We start from the raw sequence: 21952 nt of genomic DNA, 5'->3' as shown, positions 1-21952 counted from the left end.
ATAAATAATAAGGTATATCAAGGTGTTTCTGCACAGCCAGCCAAGCCTCCACTGCACAGTAAACAGCTGACAGGAAACGCGACTACTTTCACCGGAAAGGAGGAGCAGCAGCATGCTTTTTTTTTTTTTTATTGTCGTCTGAGAGCTGCTGTAATGGCGGTGTCTCGTCGTTCCTCGCAGCAGCAACAACAGCAGAATACCTTACAGTCTCCGCCGAGAAACAGCTCTATTTCGGGCGCTCCTCCTCCGGCTCCGGCCTCCCCGCCGATGGCTCTGCTGGCCTCGGCCCCCGTCGCACCGCCGCCGGAGAGCGAGAGGGAATGCAGCGGAGGCATCGAGGCGGCCGTGGCCTCCCCGGACTCACCCGCCCCGGTGCTGGCGAGCAGTGCGAGCTTCAGCACGACAACCTCCGGCGGCAGCAGCGGCGGCGTCGGCAGCGGCGTCTCCAGCCCCAGTTCAGGAGCCACCAGCCCGGCCGACGGGAGCAGCGGTATCGGTGGTGCGTTCAGGGAGCTGTTCGAGGCCTGTCGGAACGGAGACGTGTCCCGGGTGAAGAGGCTCGTCGACTCGGTGAACGTGAACGCGAAGGACATGGCCGGACGGAAATCTACCCCGCTTCACTTCGCTGCGGGTAAAAAAATAAATAAAAGCTACAGACACAGTGGCGTCGTGCTTTGCATCGTTATTGTTGTTGTTATCTTCCGTGTTTTGTGACGTTAAAGTAAACAAGGACCGTCTACATGTCACCTAATCCCTAATAACATAAAGATATATAACAACACGAGATTTAATTCAGATAAATCACCTCTAAAGAGATGTAAACAACACTTTTATTAAGGAATGCGACACAGTTATCTTTAGTCTCATTTTTGGGCCAGATTTGCAATAATAACACTGACGTCATGTGACCATGTCAGAGTCTGTACACTATACTGATGATGCCTTTTTTTTTTTTATCAATGAGAGTCGTATTTCAGGATTTATAAGTATACTATAAATTATAGTCCCGCAGCAGGAAAATGTACAGGATTACAGCAGCATAGAGGATAGTGCAAACAAGAGACAAGAATATTATATTATAAATAATATTATAAATAAGCAAATGAGCAGTAAAAAACAGTAAAGAATCCACAGTAACTGAAATATTATATATAGAGACAGAAACTATTATAACATAATATGTTGTATTGCACAGTGTATTTGTATTGCAGAGGTTTTTATTGTCATGTGGTCTACTGGGATTATTTATTTTTGCTGGTTTTTTTCTGTTTAATCCTACATTTGTAATTTTCAACAATTATAGATTGGAACACCCAGTTAAAGTTAAAAATGCATTGTAATCCGATTTTTTTTTTTTTTTTTTAGGTTTTGGCAGAAAAGATGTGGTGGAGCACCTCCTGCAGACGGGGGCCAATGTTCACGCCAGGGATGATGGAGGACTTATCCCCCTGCACAACGCCTGCTCTTTTGGCCACGCAGAAGTTGTCAGCCTCCTCTTGTGTCAGGGCGCGGACCCCAACGCCAGAGATAACTGGAACTACACTCCGCTACATGAGGCTGCCATCAAGGGGAAGATTGATGTTTGCATTGGTAAGGGATCCCTGACAATTATGTTAAAAGAAAGGCAATTCTGTGATGTTTTCAAGATTGGGCTAGTCTTATGTGTCATAAATTCCTATTTAGCCTGGGTTCTTGAAAAGCTTGACTTGTTTACCAATAACATCTTTGCTGTAACCAACATAGCTTTTTTTAAAATATGACCATTGTACTTGGTGACACAATATGCAAATGATTTGTGGTGAAAATTAAAGTCTTCTCTTTACTTGCACCTCTCTCTCAGTGTTACTCCAACACGGAGCTGATCCAAACATCCGCAACACTGATGGAAAATCTGCGTTGGACCTTGCCGACCCTTCAGCCAAGGCTGTTCTCACTGGTCAGTCCCCCTCAGCTGCTTATCTCTCACATTTACAGTGTAGACATTTAACCCTCACTTTTACAGCAAGTGACGTATGAAAACAGGACTAAATACAGCTTCAGTTGGCAGATAAGCATCTTTAAATGCAACCAGGAGTCTAAATGTAATGGTCAGATAGACTGCAATCTAAAAAGATAAGGTACCCATAATTATGAATAATTGCAATACTGTTGTAGGATAATCATGACCACCAGGTTAAGGGACCCATTGCTCTTCCTATTCTTTGATTTGGGGGTACATTAGTGGAGCAGAAGCATGTAAATGCAGTAAGGTGCTTTGTCAACAGCCTTTATTGCATTTTCTCTTTAACAAGACTCCAGCTACTCCAACTGAACTAAGTATAAACACTGTTAATACTACATTCCTCACTCTAATCATAGTATTTTTTTCATCCAGGTGAATACAAGAAGGATGAACTTCTAGAAGCCGCAAGGTGAGTATCCGTCTGACTGCTCAGTGCTCATATAGTCTGTTGGCCAGAGTCAAACAGCTACATAGTGTTCTGCTCATCAGGGCACCGATATACTCACAATGTACGACTCTGACCAGCTCAAAAAGTAGCATCTGTGAAAGCCTGCAGAATTACTTTTAGACCATGAAATCTCTTTAATGAGCTCAGGAAATAATTTTTTTTGATGGGAACTACTTAATGACTTCAGTCTTTTCAACCATGTAATTACAGGAGTGGAAATGAAGAAAAGCTGATGGCACTGCTGACGCCGTTAAATGTCAACTGTCATGCAAGCGATGGGCGCAAGGTAAATGAGCCACCAGCACCGCACCTTATCACACACCAGACAGATATCTTCCCCAACACCTTTCATAAAACATGATGTAGAGGCTTGCAAAATATTTGTAGTTTATTTTTAAAGTTTTTGACAAAAATAGCAAGAAGGTTTCTGAGTCATAGTGTGTGAGTAAAAGCACTAACATTGTGATAGTGGCTTGATTAGTTTGAGTGGTGCAAATATATAAAGAGGATTTATGTCATTGGGTTTGATGGTGGATGTTAATGGGGACCACCTTACCTCGGACAAACCACTTTGCAACATACATATTGTAGATATTTTGTTCTCTAATTCTGCATGTGTGACTCTCATCAGACCATACTTGGAATCCACTTGCTTCTGTTATAACATCTTGACTTTTCCTTAACCAACCACATTAATCCTCTAGGTCAGCCTTTTAAGTGTCAAGTTCTGTTTTGTTTTTTTTGTGTTGTCAGGTGTTTTTTCACCATAGAACAACACTTGGATCCAGTTAGTTAGGCTAGTTGATTCTGTATTCATTTTCTGCAACTAACCTAGACAACCCATTCCTTATGATTTAAAGTTTAGTTTAAACAATTTTCCTACTTTTGTTTGGACCAGGTGTCATGGTAGCAATACTCACTCTTCATGTTGATCTTTTTTTTTTCCATGCCAGATGCTGTAGGTATATGTAGTTGTATTCTTGAATCGATGTAGGTTTATTTCTGTGTAATTTCTAGTGTTTCTTCTGAACTAAACCCATGTTATTGAATTGGGTTCATGGAACTTGCAAAAGCAGTGTTCAGATCATGTTAGGGTATTTTGGACATTCATTTTGTGTTTTTTCTTTTTTGTGAGCGTGTAGACTAGAGGGATAATGTTACAAAGACACACTTTATAGGACACATTTGGCACCCATTTTGTTACATCAGCATTAAACATTGCTTATTTAGGTGTAAAATTGTTTTTGCAAGCAAAATTTTTGTAAATGTGTCACAAAAAGCATAATCACTAACTCCACTATGTCATAAAAAAATCCATGTCGCTAGCAGTACATCTAGCAGTTGCATATTTCATACATTCCTAACCACATTTTTTTTCAACAGCAGTGAGAGTCCTTCCCTGTCTCCTTTGCAGTGTATTTAAAGTTTGCATGATCTGAGCCAGTATGCCAGTGTAGATTTGGCCTGGTATTTAACCAGCGGGCACCATTAACCAGTCCTTGCCTTTTTTACAAGGCAACGGAGAAAACCGAGAGGAGAAGTCAGACTTACCCTTCATCCGTTTACCCTCTATGGCCGGGTGTCACATTTATTTAATCTCAAACCATGTTTGACAGATCAACCAGTGATTCATAACTAGGGCTTGTGTTTCATTGACTTAAGAAGGAAGAAAAGAATTGCTGTGAAAAGATACTGTCATTTTGTAATTTTTGTTTCGTTTTGTTTTCCGTGTGACTCTGGCAACATTTGTCGATCAGTCAACATCCCAAAAAATGCTGGTAAGTTGACCTTGATAACGGCCACTTGATTGATGCACTGTTGTGATTTTTGTTAAATTTTGTTATTTTTTTCAATCCATTGTTTTAATTTGACCAATAAGCTGGCTGTCACTTGTTAATTGCTCATCATGGACCTGGGTGTACGGGTCACTCCATGTATCCTTAACCTGATGCGCCTCTGTGTATGTATGTGTGTGTTTGTTTGTGTGTGTGCGTGGCATGTGATTGAGGGAGTGAGTGACTTGGGTTGGTGTCACGGTGACAATTCATCTTTTTTGGATTTGGAGAGGAGCTCACAATGTCCACTGCCTGCTTTCTTCAGCATCTGTCCTCTCCTTGCACACTCACCCACACTTCTCCAACTTTCAATGACTTGCTCTTCAGCCAGTTTCCGATTTGGCTTTTATTTTTATTCAATAATTAATTTTTGAAGATCACTCATGCATGCCTGAAGGCCTGCTCCTCTGCTTTGTGTCAAGCGCATCCTGAGTACGTGTCTGTGAAATTTGTGTCTACTTCACGTTCCCTGTTGGAGCCGTTGTTATGCAGTAATGAATGGACTACATTTGTCACCTATCATTCTAGTGCTATGCTACCTTCCATGCTAATGACTTTTGATTGCTCGTGTCATCCCTCACTGAATGATGCCTCCATGATTCGACTCTGTCATCCATCTGATTTTACCACTGCGCCTTGAGATCTAACAGTTGGCTTCTTGGGATTTATATTAATATCACTGCATGGAAATTGAAATGAATGATGTCACTCCGATTTTGATTGTAAGCTTGACCTGAGCTAGATTTTTGAGTAGAGAACAAATGCCACTGAAGTTGGATTTGCAGCTTTTCTTGGACTAACGTTTATTTTCCTTGGCTAAAAAAAAAAAAAGCCATTTGATTTGACCCTCTTATAGCTTGCAGAGATGCTTTCTCAAACACTCAGCCTGCTTATTTTAGCTTCCTTGCATCCTATTACGGTCGGGTTTGATGGCTTTTTATCTCATCTTAATCCAGTATTGTATTCCCTTATTGTCTTTACTGCAGGGCAGCATTTTTACATTAACTAAAAGCACTATAAATAACAAACAAAGATTGGCTAAATGACTTCCTGAATGTCCAATATTCTTAATAAAAAAGAGCAGACATGAGGATCAAGCTGTCATCACCCAACCGTAATTCCTACGCAGTCATTTTGAATTGAATAGTCTTAACAGTTGCACTAGCAATAATTTCTTGTCCTATAACCTCATAAAACTAAATATTAAGCTCTTAAGACATAAGATTTTATTTTGCTGACGTTGTCAAATGGCAGCCGGGGTAGATAAGTAATGAGGTTAAAGTTGCTTGTTGTCACTCACTCAGGTCAGACACAGCATCGACAGCAAATGAGTGTTGTCGCTGGATTTATCTACAAACTCCATTGACCTTGCATCGTCATATCTGCCCATTCATCTGCAACTCACTGAGCATAGCCTGCCGTAGCACAATGCTTCTGGCCCTAATCAGCCGCTTGCTCCTGTGGCCATCGAAGGCAGCACACAGTGAACCAGCCAGCGATCTGCGTGTGCTAACAAGCCGTCCTCTCTTACAGTCCACACCCCTCCACCTGGCTGCTGGCTACAACCGGGTCCGCATCGTCCAGCTCCTTCTGCAGCATGGAGCCGACGTTCACGCCAAGGACAAAGGGTGAGGCAATCTTTTTCAGAAAAACACACAAAAACTCAATTTGTCATCCAGTTGTAATTTAACCTGGTAATCTTGTCCCTGCAGAGGCCTGGTTCCACTTCACAATGCCTGCTCCTATGGCCACTTTGAGGTCACTGAGCTTCTGCTTAAAGTAAGTCCCACCAAAGGTTTCATTTTCAAATTGACTGTGGGAATGTTATTCAACAAAGAGAAAATTTTGCCTCAAGATTTGCAAATCTACTGTTTTTTCTCTTTGCTTTTCAAACGTGTCTGGCTGTATTGCCTGCAATTTAGCACTCCCTCATGTCATTTTTTTTTTTAGATATGTTTTGATAAAGTCAGATACTGAGATCTTGGAAGCAAAAATTCTGTACACATTCTGTGATCTGATGTGCTTTTGTCTCTGCAGCATGGAGCCTGTGTGAACGCCATGGACCTGTGGCAGTTCACTCCTCTCCACGAGGCAGCGTCCAAGAACCGAGTGGAGGTCTGCTCCCTGCTTCTGAGCCACGGGGCCGACCCCACCCTGCTGAACTGTCACAGCAAGAGCGCCGTGGACATGGCCCCAACTCCAGAACTTAAAGAAAGGCTCACCTGTGAGTTCTATCTCAATCACACAGCAGACATGTTTACATGTATACTCACAGTCATGATTGGAACAATACACTAACAATAAATAGATAGATTCACGGCTTAAGCAATAGCTGTTGGCATTTCAAAAATGTCATTTTCCATTTACCTGTCTTTGTCTTTCATGTAGATGAGTTTAAAGGTCACTCGCTGCTTCAGGCAGCCAGAGAGGCAGACATGGCCAAAGTGAAGAAGACGCTGGCTCTGGAGATCATCAGCTTCAAACATCCTCAGACCAACGAGACTGCTCTGGTCAGAACCAAACTTCCTCATTGTTTACAAATTCTGTTGAAATTTTAAATATAATTCACATGGGTAATAAACAGTGATCTTGCCAGGTATAATTGATAATGATGTATAGACAGTTAGTTTTAGCAAACTGGCATCTACTTAAAACATTTGTCGTGGGTTTGCATGTCAAGATTGCCCTTCACTAATCTAATGTTGATGTGTATTTTAGCACTGTGCTGTGGCTTCCCCCCACCCAAAAAGGAAGCAGGTGACTGAGTTGTTGCTGCGTAAAGGTGCCAACATTAACGAGAAGAACAAAGAGTAAGTCCACAAACATTTTAACATTTAACATTGATGTAGACCAAAAAAAACTACCATCAAGGTACTAAGGAAATCATGATTTTGAAACATGCAAGCTTAATTGAAAAGATGAATAAGTAAAAAAAATGTTAACTGCTATAAAGAAGAGAAAAAAAGTGATAACTGTTTCCCGTTGTGTCTTTAAGCTTTATGACTCCACTGCATGTTGCTGCTGAGAGAGCTCACAACGATATCCTGGAGGTGCTGCAGAAACATGGAGCAAAGGTCTGTTTGTTTGTTTTGTTTTCAAATTTCAATTCTGTTCTGCCAGAAAATTATATTAGATAATGCAATCTGGAAGGATTAAGAAGTGTGAGTTGCTTAAACTTAACTTCACCTCCTCTGACTCCAGGTAAATGCTGTGGACACACTAGGTCAGACAGCTCTTCATAGAGCTGCACTAGCTGGTCACATCCAGACCTGCAAGCTGCTGCTGAGCTACGGGGCCGACCCCTCCATCGTGTCTCTGCAGGGCTTCACTGCTGCTCAGATGGGCAATGAGGCTGTACAACAGATTCTTAATGGTAATCACACCCTCCACCCTTTTGACTATTTAACATTGTTTGCTTTTAGGTTTTATTTTCAAAGTTTAAGAATGAAAATGCTCTCAACAACATTTCATTTCCTCGCTTTTGTTGAATAGGATGAACCTTTTGCTTTGTATTAAATGTCTTTTCTTTTGCTTTTTCAGAAAATGTCCCCACACGTAATTCTGACGTGGACTACAGATTTCTGGAGGCGGCCAAAGCAGGGGATCTGGACACAGTACAAGTAAGTTCACTGTTTCTTCTGTAGTTTTGTTAAAGCAGTGGCTACAGCTTCGTTTTTATAGGTCATTCCTTTTTCTTTTCTTTTTTAAGACAATGTTCAGTTGCCAATTTTGGCATCAGTTATTGTCATAAAATCATTATTGTACATTGGAGCTGTTTTTTAGTTTCTTGAGGAATTTGTGGCACTGAAATGTCTGACGCTCGCTAGCAGAAGTGGTTTAGAAATAACTGTGAATGCGCCATTTTAATTGTCTTGTAAACCTGTTATTATACCTCCCTGTTGAGTTCCTAATTGTCATATTGTCTTTGTGTATTTCAGCAACTTTGCACCCCCCAGAATGTAAACTGCCGGGACTTGGAGGGCCGCCACTCTACTCCTCTCCACTTTGCAGCTGGTTACAACCGAGTGGCTGTCGTTGAATACTTGCTTCACCATGGAGCTGATGTCCATGCCAAAGACAAGGGGTAAGTTCTGCCATCCTACCCATCTGTAGCTTGTATCAAATGGAATCACTGAATCAATTGTGTTAAGATATTTTGAGCTTTGGGGTTTTTTCTTCTGCAAAGCCGTGTTTGTCAGTACTGTTATGATTCAGCAGACGCAAATACAAAGCCTTAGTTAGGCAACACATCATGCTTCTGGTGTGAAGATTTTCACTTCTGTTTTTTCTCCCCCAGCGGTCTGGTTCCCCTCCACAACGCATGCTCCTACGGTCACTATGAAGTGGCTGAGCTTCTGGTCAGACATGGAGCTTCAGTCAATGTGGCCGACTTGTGGAAATTCACCCCGCTTCACGAGGCTGCAGCCAAAGGCAAATATGAGATCTGCAAACTGCTGCTCAAAGTGAGGATCCATTATTATCAAATTTCACAAGTATTGTCTTACATTCATTTCTGTCCTTTGTTAGTTATGATGATTATCATGATGGGGAAATAGATCACTTTGACTGGTGAAGCCTCATATATAGCAAACATTTATATAAATAAGTGTAATAAAAAAACTCAAACTCTTTATTCAGCACGGAGCCGACCCATCCAAGAAGAACCGTGACGGCAACATGCCGCTAGATATGGTGAAAGACGGAGACACAGACATCCAGGATCTGCTGAGGGGTGACGCTGCCCTGCTGGACGCTGCCAAGAAGGGCTGCCTGGCCAGAGTCCAGAAACTCTGCTCCCCAGAGAATATCAACTGCAGAGACACACAGGGGCGCAACTCCACACCACTCCACCTCGCAGGTAATCAACATTAGCTGCTTTGACATGTTTCTGATTTTGTTTTATATTTACTGAATACAGGTAATGACAAACACTCCTGAAGATTTGTATATCTTGTGTCTTGTACACTCTGGAAATATTAGGAAGTGAAAAGCTTTAAACATTTTCTCCGATGCTTTATGTGCTTTTGTTTGGTCTGGCTATGTTTGTTTTTTCTTTCTATCTGCTGTTCTTATGCAGAATGTACACTAACATGCTAAACTAATTCATGATCCTTCTCCTCAGCTGGGTACAACAACCTTGAAGTGGCAGAGTATCTGCTGGAGCATGGAGCTGATGTCAATGCCCAGGACAAAGGAGGCCTTATCCCTCTTCATAACGCTGCTTCTTATGGGGTCAGTTTCAACAAAAAAAAAAACGCATTACTAAATCAAATACAGACTCCGTGGGGTTTGCTTTACACATTGAAAAAATTTAAAGGTACTAACTAACCAACATTTTTATAGAAAAATATTTATTGTGCTGTTGGACTGACTCACCCTCTGTGCCCTCTCTTCCTCACAGCATGTGGACATCGCAGCCTTACTGATCAAGTACAATACGTGTGTGAATGCTACAGACAAATGGGCTTTCACACCCCTTCACGAGGCGGCACAGAAGGGTCGTACACAGCTCTGTGCTCTGCTGCTGGCTCATGGAGCCGACCCCACCATGAAGAACCAAGAGGGCCAGACTGCCTTGGACCTGGCCACGGTAAGCGCTTCTGTCGAACAGACAGACATTGACAGTTTAGGAATTTTATTTTCAGGCTTAGATAGATTGTGGGCTTATTATTTATATAAAAACACATCATAAAATCCGCAAATGTTTTCCCTTAATTGTTCTCTATGAGCGTCACGCTGCTACTTCTTGTTGTTCATAGAGGGCCCCGAACTGACTACTTTACTGTTATGAGATAGGAAAGAGAATGTACAGTAAACAAACTTAAATCCTTTCAACTTGTTCGTCTTTGCCATCCTTGCAGGCTGATGATATCCGTGCCCTGCTGATGGACGCCATGCCACCAGACGCCCTTCCCAGCTGCTTTAAGCCCCAGGCCACAGTGGTCAGCGCCTCAGTCATTTCCCCCGCCTCCACACCATCCTGTCTGTCGGCCGCCAGCAGCATAGACAATCTAGCCGGACCGCTAACTGAGCTGGCCGCCGCCGCTGCCTCCGGGTCCTCTGGAGTGGCAGATGGAGCCACAGGCACAGACCGCAAGGAAGGGGAGAGTAAGTTTATTGCATCTATAATATAAATACTGGTTAGTTTACAATGGGCAATTTGTGGGATTTTTTTATAACCAAAATGTGCATGAACCCTGTTTGACATTTAACTACTTTTCATTGAACTGTAACACCCTGTTTTCCACAGTGGCCATACTGGATATGAATATAAGTCAATTCATGAAGAGCCTGTGCCTTGAGCACCTGAGGGACATCTTTGAAAGGGAGCAGGTCAGTCATTGCAGAAATATTAAATACACAGCTAACACAGTCATGAATTTCACAAGTTTACCTTTTAATTTCACATCAGTATTTGCTGAGATGAGATTGATTTGTTCATAGTGTTTATGTGTTAATATCATAGAATAGATCTGTACAACTCTGGTGTCTGGTATTTGGAGCAAATGGACCAACAGCACAAGACTGAGTTGATTTTACTTGTATTAACTTCTCAACTTGTTATATTTTTTCCTTTTTCCAGATCACTCTGGATGTGCTGGCTGATATGGGTCACGAGGAGCTGAAGGAGATTGGAATTAATGCCTATGGCCACCGACACAAGCTTATCAAGGGTGTTGAGAGGCTGATTGGCGGCCAGCAAGGTAAGGAGTCCTCTTTTGTTTTTCTGGGAAGAATCACCTAGGAAAGGTAAAATGCTGTCATGTCTGCAACATTTACTTTTTTAACAAGTAGTCACCGAAATCAGACTTTTTCAAACCCAATAAGAAAATCAGGAAAAAGGAGGCACTACAGTTTAAGAGACATTATTCAGAGATTAACTGTATTGTTGTTTTTCAGGTGGCAACCCCTACCTGACATTCCATTGTGCTAACCATGGCACCATCCTGATAGACCTCGCTCCAGACGACAAGGAGTACCAGTCTGTGGAGGAGGAGGTTTGTTAAGTTCACTTTCTTTGTTTGTGATGTCTTTTAACTGGTATTGTCAATCATTTTGTTTTTTAAAAGGTACTGAATTGCAATGCAAATGCTCTTTGCTCGGATTTTGTACAGTGCATAGAACTCCTATGTAAAGGCATTATAAATAATTGGATCATATCATAGTAGATTCAAGCAGGGTGCTTGATGCAGCCACTGTACATGCCTTTCAAAAATGGTTGATTAATAAACTGAGAAGCAAATGCAAAATTTTACAGATTATTTTCTGATGGCAAGTAATAATTCATGTTTTTTTTGTTGTGTGTCGCTCAGTTGCAGAGCACCATCAGGGAGCACAGAGACGGAGGCAACGCTGGCGGTGTGTTCAGCAAATACAACATCATTAAGGTCAGAACCAGGAATCCCTTTGTACCATCTGTTAACATAGCCAACAGAACACTGGACAGCTTTTATAGGGACTATTTCTTTGGTAGATAGTATTAATGAAAACTAATAACAGCAATCTGATGTGATGGTGGTGAGTCAATATAAAATTCCTGGTGTAAAGCAGGCTTGACTCCCAACATCTTGTTTGATATGTTTCTTATCGTCCCCCACAGATTCAGAAGGTGGTAAATAAGAAGCTGAGGGAGCGTTACACACATCGGCAGAAGGAGATTGCAGATGAGAACCACAACCATCACAATGAGCGGATGTTGTTTCACGGTAACCACACCCACAGTCACTCCATGTACTTGTAATTATATAAAGCACTGCATGTCAATTGCTATTTATAATATGACTCTTAACAATGTCACGTCTTTCTTCAGGTTCCCCGTTTATCAACGCCATCATCCACAAAGGCTTTGATGAGCGTCACGCCTACATAGGAGGGATGTTTGGAGCAGGGATCTACTTTGCAGAGAACTCCTCAAAGAGCAATCAGTATGTCTACGGCATCGGTGGAGGCACAGGCTGCCCGACGCACAAAGACCGATCCTGTTACCTGTGCCACAGGTAACTTCCACTTGAGATAAACGTTGACTATCAAAGTTTAGCTGCATTTTCAAACCACGATACTAAAAGTTATTTTGGTTGTTAAACTACTTTGTACCCATGTATTCTTAATTAAGGTAAAGGATTTATTTGCAATATTGTGCGACATTTGTTTCTGACCTGTCTCCTCTCACCTGCCCTCTCAGGCAAATGCTGTTCTGCCGAGTGACCCTGGGGAAGTCCTTCCTACAGTTCAGTGCCATGAAGATGGCCCACGCCCCCCCAGGACACCACTCAGTGATCGGGCGACCCAGTGTTAATGGCCTGGCCTACGCAGAGTACGTCATCTACAGAGGAGAGCAGGTAAACACAGACACCACCAGTTTCTTTCCCTACATACTATTCATCCTATGACATTAGCAAAAACACATTAACCATTTGCTGTGTAATCTTATTTCTTGCTTTATTTTTCTTTCAGGCCTACCCGGAGTACCTCATCACCTACCAGATCCTTAAACCTGAAAGCGCAGCCCAGTCTGCTGCAGGATCTGAGCAGAAGTCATAGTCACTTTACGTCACACACACACAAAAGGACCCGATGCTGGTTATTTTCTCCTTTGTATTGCAAATGCCTAAACATTTTAATTTACCAAACACATTTCCAGTCTCCTGTCCAGTAGAACCCATGGTGACCAGTGCTTCATGAGCAGATATGCTGTATAATACTCTCCTACACGTGGTGATGACACCCTTTTGTTGTTTTTTTTTGCATCGGCTGCATGTTAATACAGAAGCATGTAAGGCCCAAAAGCGTGCGTGGGTTAGTTTTCTTCCCCTCCCCTCCTCATCAATCAGGGGGATGCTTGTAGAGCCTTTTGAAGTATCAGCATTAACGGTTTGCCACTTATTGTCGTCTCATGCCTTGTGACTGTGCAGATTCACGAACCCTCACCTCTATATACACACACACACACACACACACACTCACAGACTGTCTGTCTCTCTATCAATGCCTGAAACCTGTGGACTACTACTGCCCCACCGCATCTGGGTTCATCCTGTATAGAATGGCCTCTGGTAACTGTGATTTTAATGTTAACTTAGAACACTACAAACAGGTAACATTGTATTGTTGCTATGCTGTAATGCTGATTTTCCGTACTTTCACCCCAAGAACACTACAAACACTGAACTGAATTGTTTTTAGTTGTTTTATTCAGGGCTGGACATGCGGTGTAGAGAAAGGGCTCTCTGACAAATCGCAAAATTTGAGACTATTTTATTGTCATTACAATATTGACTTTGAGAGAAGAAGTGTGCTCAGTATCGAAGCTGAAATGCAATGTAAGGCATCATAATTACACAATCCTATACTAAAGACCTGGATGTTATACATTAAAAGCAGTATACATATATATACAGATGACTGTGCTTCAAGACAGTAGAGTCAGTAAACGTACAGTGTTGAAATGTGCTTGTGATGCCTTACAAGTTAACACCCGATAGCCAGTGTGAACTCAACAAAGCTCCTTTCAGTCGCCATATGTTACTCACGGACATCCCAGCGTAAGGATTTGCACTTTTACATAGAAGCCTATTTAAGTTATTTTGAATTTAAAATTGCAAATTTTCGGGAAAAAATATTTGTACAGGTTGTGTAAATGGTTGTGTATAACTGTTGCTGTTTAACAGTATCTTTGAGTTCAACTGTAAATGACATTCGAATTTTCCTTTCATGCCTTCTTGATTCTCCCAACTTTTTTTTTAATAAATGTCCCATTAACAGCTACCTGTCGTTTGACCCTTTTTGTGTTCACAACAGATCTTTTATTTTCATTTATACTACATGGAAGTGCAGTGAAACACATTGAAACCTAAAGAGAATGGCTCCTCAAGTCCACACTCAAATTTATTCACCTGCAGTATGACTTCTATAAGCCTAATAGTTCTGTGTAACTTGTATTTATATATAAAATATAGATAGGAGCCCTTTGCCTGTGTGTACTGAAAATTAAATAAATCCCTATATTTCAATTTCTTATTCTAGGGCATTTTATACCATTAAAAAAACAATAGTCCCATCTGCCCAGAGACTAAATATATTACATAAGAATTATTATCTCAGAAACTACAAGGAGCACACTTAAGTATATGAATGAACTCCTAACAAGTAAATATTTCATGGGAAACACATTTAATAATATTTACAATTCAAGCATTTTCTTCCAGTTAAAAGTTACATTTTTTCACCTGAGCTTAAAAAAGCACTACTACTTGCCCAAAATGTTCGTAACATTTTAAGGATTTAAACTGAACAAATGTGGCATTTTTTGTCACAAATTGGTCCATGCATATTTTAAAATGGTGCTTGTTTCTAGAAAAACATTAGCACATGTACAAAACTACAACAACCAACAACATTAGGGTCGCGCGCATTAAACGTCATCATGCTCAGCTGACCCGCGACAGCCCGCTCGCTCTCACCACAGTTTGTTTTGTGGATTGCGTTAAAAGCCTCTTTTTCCTTTATTCACATTACATACAATGTGTAATGCTCATAGTGGTTAAGTGAACCCCTCGGTACTAACTTCTCATTGTTTTTATGGGCAAAGTGGCCATGCTCAGTTGCAGTCATGAAGTTGAAAACCTTTTCCGTCTTCATTTTACTTCTTAACATTAACGAAACTTCAGCAAATGCATATGTCATAGAAGTGGATGTGGGGAGACCAGTAGGAGATCTCAAACACTTCTGGAGAAGCACTGGTTTCTGGTATGTCAAATAGAAGTTATTTTTTATTTACAAGCATGACATTTTGTTGAATTGGAGAAATGAACGTGGTCTTATTTTGATAAGACCTCTGTTATTAATAAGAGCTATTAAATAATGTTGTCTAATCTTTATCAAAGCAAAGACATTTCTAAAATATCTTTTTTGTTTTGTTTTGTTTTTTTCTAGTGGAGATTGGTAAAAAAATAATTCAAGAGATAAAACAAATCTGCATTTCTGGGCCACACTTTAATATTAAGTCTATGAACAAGCTGGTAAATACTGTCATTCTTGAAATGCCTTTTTGTGTCACTGGTTCATCACACAATATTAAATAGGAGGCTCTTCTTTGTGCTTTAGTCCCCCCCTCCCTCACACCCAGGCCCACCAGTTTGACCTGAGCATCGACCAGCAGCTCAACCTGGCCTACGTGGGCTCAGTCCCCCATGGAGGGATCCAGCAGGTCAGGATACACTGGATGTTGGAGTTGGTTACTGCACAGTAAGTAAACTAGCAAGCGAAGACCTCTACAGCCATGATAATGAAAACATGCCACTTAATAACATGTATTTATTGTATGATTATCAGTTGCTTGTTTTTGATAGTGTTCCTTTAAAATAAATGACTGCTGTCTGATTTTATTGTTGCAGAGATATTGGAGGACAACCCCAGTACGACTTCACTAAACTAGACCAGCTGATAGAACTCTTGTGGATTAATGGACTCCGACCAGGTATTGAACCACATTTAAAGACATCTTCTTCCTAAATAAATCTCACTAGTCTTCATATTCTCATCTGGTTTCCAGATTTGTGCTTACAGGATATATGCCCTACTGCTTACTGGATGTTCATTGTTCAGTGATTGTTATATGGTTAAGTGAATATTATTGAGACTCTGTTGTCCCAATAAAGCAGAGTTCATTCGATAGCCTTTTCTATACTACACTTAAACCTTTCGTGTTAAAAGATAAATATAAAGCTAATAAAAGACTAGAGTCAAAAGTCTCGGTTGATTTTGTGACATGTGGCTGTAAATATCTGAACTGTAATTCATTCCTGCACATCTGGTTGTCAGGTTTTGAACTGATGGGCAGTGTCTCTAACTATTTCACTGACTTTGAGGACAAATCACAAGTGGTCGAGTGGAGAAATCTGGTTTATCTGATAGCCAAGAGGTACATCGGTGAGTGCCAATGTTTTTTAGCTATTGTATTGAATAAGTGTTTTGCACTCCATACCTTGTAATCATAGTCAATAAAACCCTGAATCTGAAGAATACAATAATTGTAATTGAGAAGCAGTGTTTAAGTAAATGTTTACAATGGTTATTGCCAGTTATTTCTACCTACGTGGGAGGGGATTACTATTAAAATTGAAGGCAAGATGTATATTTATAGATCTTTTTGATTGCTGAGGTATTACTATTAAAAATAATACATTCTTGGATAATTTCAGCCTTGGTTAAGGGGTTATCCATTTCAGGAAAGGGAAATTTCCTCACAGAAATATTCATTAAAATTATGTGCAATTTATTGTTCTTTAATTTAACATAACCTATAACAATAATTAGACTATAACACACTTAAACTGCATTGTATGATCCTGCCTACATAATGTGCTTAATATTGTGTTTTGTTTAATTACAGACAAGTATGGCCTGGGAATTGTCTCTCAGTGGAACTTTGAAACATGGAATGAGCCCAACAACCATGACTTTGATAATGTCACTGTGTCAATTCAAGGTAAACCCATAATTATCATTTATTATATCAGTTATTTTTTGAGTGGAAATTGTTGCAAAATGTAGCCATTGGTATAAGGAAATGCAAATGTATAATCTAATAGATATATTGTTACTTATATTATATTGTTGTAAATTTCCCCGCTGCGGGACTAATAAAGGATTATCGTATCTTATCTTATACATGTTTATATTACTACTACTTAATCTAAAAATGTTTGAAAAATGCTTATTGGAAACCTACATCCATGATTAGACACATACTTTATTTTAGGCTGATATTGACATTAAACAAGATTGGACATCAATTAGTCACTAATGTCTACCTGCAGTTTGATATATATAACCGACTTTTCTTAAGGGTTTCTAAACTACTATGATGCCTGTTCGGAGGGTCTGCGTGCCGCCAGCAGTCTCCTGAGGTTTGGGGGTCCAGGAGACTCCTGTCATTCTCACCCACATTCACCATACTGCTGGGCCATGCTGCAGCACTGCTACAACGGCACCAACTACTTCACTGGAGAGACAGGGGTCAGGATCGATTACATCGCCCTGCACAAGAAGGTTGACTTTTCTGGACTCAAAGCATATCTAGAACAAATATTACATTCTATTGCTGTGAAGATATTATTTTCACTATAGGATGACACAATCTAGTATATATATTCACTTTTATGAACAAACACAAAGATAGTGATGTTACTGAAATACATACTGCCTGAGTTATCTAAAACTATATTTAGTAATGCACACATTATTAATTAATTATAAAATTAATGCAAACAGAATCATTTTTTGGAAGCTAATTGTCTGTTTCTGTTCCTCAGGGAGGAGGCTACTCCTTGCCCATCCTCCAGCAGGAGATCCAGACAGTGGGGGAGATCCAGGAGCGTTTCCCCCGGTTTCGCAGCCTCCCTGTTTACAACGATGAGGCTGATCCGCTGGTGGGCTGGTCCAGGCCTCAGGAGTGGAGGGCCGATGTAACCTACGCTGCGATGGTGGTGAAGGTGAGTGGAAGGGACGGAGGAGAGCAACATGAAAATCACCTAGAATCATATTTGAATTGAAGAGCAAATATTGTATTAATATGGAAAGATGTTGATTCACACAATTACTTATTTGCATTCATTATTAATAATCTTGAATTCATTTAGTATTTTATTTCTGAATGAGTGACTGAGGATTCCTATTGGCTGAAGCTAATTGATAGTTTTAGAGCAAACTTTTCTAATCGCTGCAATTAAATATTAAGTTAATATGCCAACTCAAATGAGAAACAAATACATAAAGTAGGTGTTTAGTGGTTTATTCTGACTTTTATCATTAGTTAACCCAGGTAACCCATTTTTGTACAGTTCGAAGACCGTTTTCAAATAGAAATATAACACAGTTAGTGTTGTCACTGGTTTGACAGGGCAGGTTTAGCTCTTCACCCTATATCTTAATTTACACTCAATGAGTCTTGTGTCCTGCTCTCTACAACAGGTAATAAACCAGCACCAGGATCTGCTGCTGGCTGACCCAAACAGCACCATGAACTACACCCTGCTCAGCAACGACAACGCATTCCTCAGCTACCACCCACACCCCTTCACCCAGCGCACGCTGACTGCCCGCTTCCAGGTCAACAACACCGAGCCGCCTCACGTCCAGCTGATCAGGAAGCCCGTCCTCACCGTCATGGGCCTGCTGGCTTTGCTAGGTGACAATCTCTTTACTTCAGAACAGGTGACCCTCAAGGGTTTTATATGTGCCTCAGTGGAAGTGAATGGTTGAGTTAGGAGCCATTCACATAATTCCTTTCTCACATAATAAGTCTGTGTTTTGTAAAGCAGCGCCTTGTGCAACAAAGCTCAGGTCTCCATGATGTCGCTGTCTCATCTGCCCCAGTCGTATTTTAATAGCCCCTCCTGTATATGATGTACTTTAAGGAGAGACCCAGATCCGGGCTCAGGTTTTGAGCTCAGCAGGAGCCAACAACAGCACGGTGGGTGTTCTTGCCAGCAGCCACACGCCTGCAGTACCGGGAGGCTCAGACAGCTGGCAGGCAGCGGTGCTGATCTACAACAGTGACGACAACAGCACCTCTACTAACACTGATGATGTCACCATTTCACTGAAAGGATTGGCCGAGCAGAAGAGTAGGTGTAACAAGATACTGTTGCGTTAAGTTAAAAGGTGTTTATAGTAAGGTTTATATCTTAAATGGTCTTTATTTCTGAAAGAGAGGGCTTCATTTCAGTGCTGCCTTTTATCTTTCTGTTTGCTATCCAGGTCTTATGTATACCACGTATTACATTGACAACAACGTAACCAACCCGTACCAGCTGTGGCAGAGCATGGGCAGCCCCGACTTCCCCATGGCAGAGCAGTTCAGACGCCTCAGGAGTGTGCAGGTAAACAGGAGGGCTTAACAAAATCATACAAATTAACATTATGATAGTTTTGTTTTTGCATAATACATTATTTATTTTTCAAAAGTTGTGTACAGTAATTTTACAATGCTGAATAGGAAGCGTGTTGCGTCTGTAATTTCATGTGGGAATTAAAGTACTTGTAAGTGCAGTACATACTACATTATAGTTCCACATTTTTTTTGTTTTTATTCATTTAGAATTTATTTAGAAAAGAAATCTACATTAAATGATTGTTGGGTTGTTTTTTCATTCTAGATGAATTTGTCAGTTTTGAGAACTATTGTGATTAGTCATTTGCCAAAATCATTGTTAGAAATCAATAATCAACTTAACATACCTGTTTTTTTACCATAGTGAGAAAGCCAACTTGCTTCTTTTTACTTCTCTTCGAAGTGCTGTTAGTCATGCTTTGACCCACTAATGATGTGTCATTGTGTCAGGACCCTCATGTTGAAGGACCCTGGGAAGTTCCTGCAGCGGACACTTTGACTCTCAAAGCCAAACTGTCTGTGCCGTCTGTCCTCCTTGTCCATGTCTGTGCCCAGCCCAAAGCAGAGCCAGACCAGGTCGGTATACCAACACACTATAACAATGTCAAGTCATTGTTTTGACTTGACAAAACAATGACTTGACAACTTGTTTTCCTCCTTTGCATGTGCCTCACAGTCCAACTCTGAGCTTTTCATAAATGATCTGTGACTGCGTTTGTCAGTCTGTACAGTTGAGCGTATGTTTCTCTGTCAATTCAAGTAGGATTTCTTCCAGTTGCAATTTGAGAAAGTGCTTTAATGATTTGAATATGATGACAGTAACTCAAACTGTAAGGAAAAATGATGAACTCTCAATTACATTTGACTTTTAATTAGGTCAATGGATTACACTTCATCAGGATCACGAAAGGCCAAGTCCTGATTGTCTGGTCAGACCACTGTGTTGATTCCAAGTAGGTGCACATGGTTTATTTCTTTATTTATGCTTTTGTCACTGCAAGAAAATATAAAGGAGTGAAAGTGGGTACAGACTCATTCATTAAATAACGTGTCTTATCTACAACTGAATATGTTGGAATTAAGTATGTAATATGCTTAACCAAGAACAAGAAAGCTTTCATTTATGCATTCTAACCTATTTGAATTCTCAGATGCATTAAGACATTTGAAGTGGAGTTCTCCACAGACCACAAGGAATTCAGCAGAATTAATACTCAAGACACCATTTTTACTTCTTATGTTTATTCACCTGGTAAGAATTTTCACTTAATTATTCTAAGGATTGTTAAATGATGGCAATGACCAACAAAAGTGAATTTTTCTAACCTTTCAAACTATAGAAATAACACCATATACCATGTTGTGTTTTATAGTGGACCAGGAGGTTGGCGGTCTGTACAGAGTCCGAGCTGTGGACTACTGGGGAAGGCCGGGCCCGTACTCGCTGCCAGAAAGGTACTCAGGGGAGTACTAGACCAAGATCAAGTCTGGTGGCATTCTATGATGTTTCTAAATACTTTTGTACAATGTGAAAACATTGTATAGGGATCAATGTGCTGATTATATAGAACAGTGGTTCTCAAATGGGGGTATGTGTACCCCTGGGGGTACGTGAGATTTAAAAAATATATATATTTAAAATTAGCATCCATTCAAAAATCCTTTAAAAATAGTTATTTAATAAATGTTCAAGTTTAAGTTCATAAACTGAATTCAATGCAACAATGCAATCTTCAGTGTTGCCAGTTTAATAAATCAGACACTGAAGGCAGAGCGCTGTGTATTACATCCTTTTTTTCAACCAAAAATGCTTTGCGCTGGTTAGGGGGTACTTGGCTGAAAAAATATTTCACAGGGGGTACATCACTGAAAAAAGGTTGAGAACCACTGATATAGAATATACATTACAGGAAATTTCTGATCTGCCCAATCTCATTATTAGCATATATTTATTATTCATAGTCCTGCTCTAATTAACAGTATTACAGGCATCACCTGTTTTGATAGCATATAGTTGTGGTTGTAATTTCAAAGACTTGACTTGAATTTCAAAGTTATTGAATACAATTATTATCGGCAAAGATCAACATCTCAAATACATTCATTTCTGAAGCAGTTGTAGATGTATTGGTTTGTACAGATCTATAGTAACAGGATTTAATACATCCTGACTGATTGTATTGTAAGACAAACAATGTGTCAGCCTTTCAATTCTTCTTACTTTTTGTGAAAGTAAAACCAGTCACAAATATATCATTTCATTTTTTGGAAAAGGATGAATAATTTCCAAAAAGTTGGGTACTGTAGTTTTTAGCAAGAAGTAGAAAGCACATTTGTCTGGGAATATTTTCAGCAGTAAATGAATACACAGTTGGTTTAATAATTTTGGACAATAGAGCTCCACGTCAGAAGAATAAAGATAAGATAAGATAATCCTTTATTAGTCCCGCAGCGGGGAAATTTGCAAGAATGTATAACTGGTTTTAGATACACATGCAATACTTTTTCTGTAAAATGCCTTTTAGTTGGATTTGTTGACTAGATTTTATTGTTCTTGCTTGTTTTGCAGTTGCACATAATTTGTCGTTATTGGTATGAAAGGAGAAGTGCAATACATAATGTCACTGATCAATGAGAGCAGTAATTATCTGATATCTACAGAATCTGTTACAATCAGACCAACAACTAATGGGTACATTCATAATATTTTGTTATCTGTAATATGTAAATTTGTTCTACTCTATTTTTTATACATAAATGTCTCCAATTTTTTA

At 40.1% G+C, this 21952-nt stretch overlaps 2 protein-coding genes across 3 annotated transcripts; both read left to right on the top strand.

Moving 5' to 3' along the window:
- The first annotated feature begins 144 nt into the window (after window positions 1–144).
- LOC129101071 (poly [ADP-ribose] polymerase tankyrase-1-like) lies at window positions 145–14044 on the top strand. The gene is made up of 28 exons (XM_054610685.1): window positions 145–631; window positions 1366–1590; window positions 1841–1936; window positions 2375–2411; window positions 2661–2736; window positions 4208–4228; window positions 5819–5913; window positions 5998–6064; window positions 6323–6509; window positions 6674–6795; window positions 7004–7095; window positions 7281–7359; window positions 7487–7658; window positions 7826–7905; window positions 8224–8369; window positions 8583–8748; window positions 8924–9143; window positions 9408–9517; window positions 9687–9875; window positions 10147–10393; window positions 10536–10618; window positions 10869–10989; window positions 11186–11283; window positions 11599–11673; window positions 11886–11991; window positions 12096–12282; window positions 12468–12624; window positions 12740–14044. The coding sequence occupies exons 1-28, from the start codon at window positions 154–156 to the stop codon at window positions 12824–12826; spliced, it is 3819 nt and encodes a 1272-aa protein (XP_054466660.1). The 5' UTR covers window positions 145–153; the 3' UTR covers window positions 12827–14044.
- A 684-nt stretch (window positions 14045–14728) lies between these two features.
- idua (alpha-L-iduronidase) lies at window positions 14729–21938 on the top strand. 2 transcript variants are annotated; one of them, XM_054611038.1, is made up of 15 exons: window positions 14729–15031; window positions 15389–15529; window positions 15679–15761; window positions 16106–16213; window positions 16677–16772; window positions 17133–17335; window positions 17599–17778; window positions 18257–18473; window positions 18703–18912; window positions 19046–19167; window positions 19629–19754; window positions 20055–20131; window positions 20330–20430; window positions 20552–20633; window positions 21748–21938. In XM_054611038.1, the coding sequence occupies exons 1-15, from the start codon at window positions 14895–14897 to the stop codon at window positions 21755–21757; spliced, it is 1893 nt and encodes a 630-aa protein (XP_054467013.1). In that variant the 5' UTR covers window positions 14729–14894; the 3' UTR covers window positions 21758–21938. The 2 variants fall into 2 exon arrangements, with proteins under 2 accessions (XP_054467013.1, XP_054467012.1); XM_054611037.1 differs by having other exon boundaries at window positions 20552–21938.
- Window positions 21939–21952: the final 14 nt, after the last annotated feature.

Source organism: Anoplopoma fimbria, chromosome 13 (genome assembly GCF_027596085.1).
Source record: "Anoplopoma fimbria isolate UVic2021 breed Golden Eagle Sablefish chromosome 13, Afim_UVic_2022, whole genome shotgun sequence".
Classification (NCBI taxonomy): domain Eukaryota; kingdom Metazoa; phylum Chordata; class Actinopteri; order Perciformes; family Anoplopomatidae; genus Anoplopoma; species Anoplopoma fimbria.
Note: the sequence above shows the minus strand (reverse complement) of the source record. Positions and strands in the feature narration are given on the sequence as shown.

What these genes read in the sequence shown, in the direction of transcription:
- LOC129101071 (XM_054610685.1), top strand. Translation starts at nt 154, where the DNA reads ATGGCGGTGTCTCGTCGTTCCTCGCAGCAGCAACAACAGCAGAATACC. An exon ending in ATGCAAGCGATGGGCGCAAG is followed by an intron (nt 2,737 to 4,207) that starts GTAAATGAGCCA and finishes TTTGTCGATCAG; the next exon opens with TCAACATCCCAAAAAATGCT. An exon ending in TGAGCGGATGTTGTTTCACG is followed by an intron (nt 11,992 to 12,095) that starts GTAACCACACCC and finishes GTCTTTCTTCAG; the next exon opens with GTTCCCCGTTTATCAACGCC.
- idua (XM_054611037.1), top strand. Translation starts at nt 14,895, where the DNA reads ATGAAGTTGAAAACCTTTTCCGTCTTCATTTTACTTCTTAACATTAAC. An exon ending in CCAAAGCAGAGCCAGACCAG is followed by an intron (nt 19,755 to 20,054) that starts GTCGGTATACCA and finishes ACTTTTAATTAG; the next exon opens with GTCAATGGATTACACTTCAT. An exon ending in GACCACTGTGTTGATTCCAA is followed by an intron (nt 20,132 to 20,329) that starts GTAGGTGCACAT and finishes TTGAATTCTCAG; the next exon opens with ATGCATTAAGACATTTGAAG.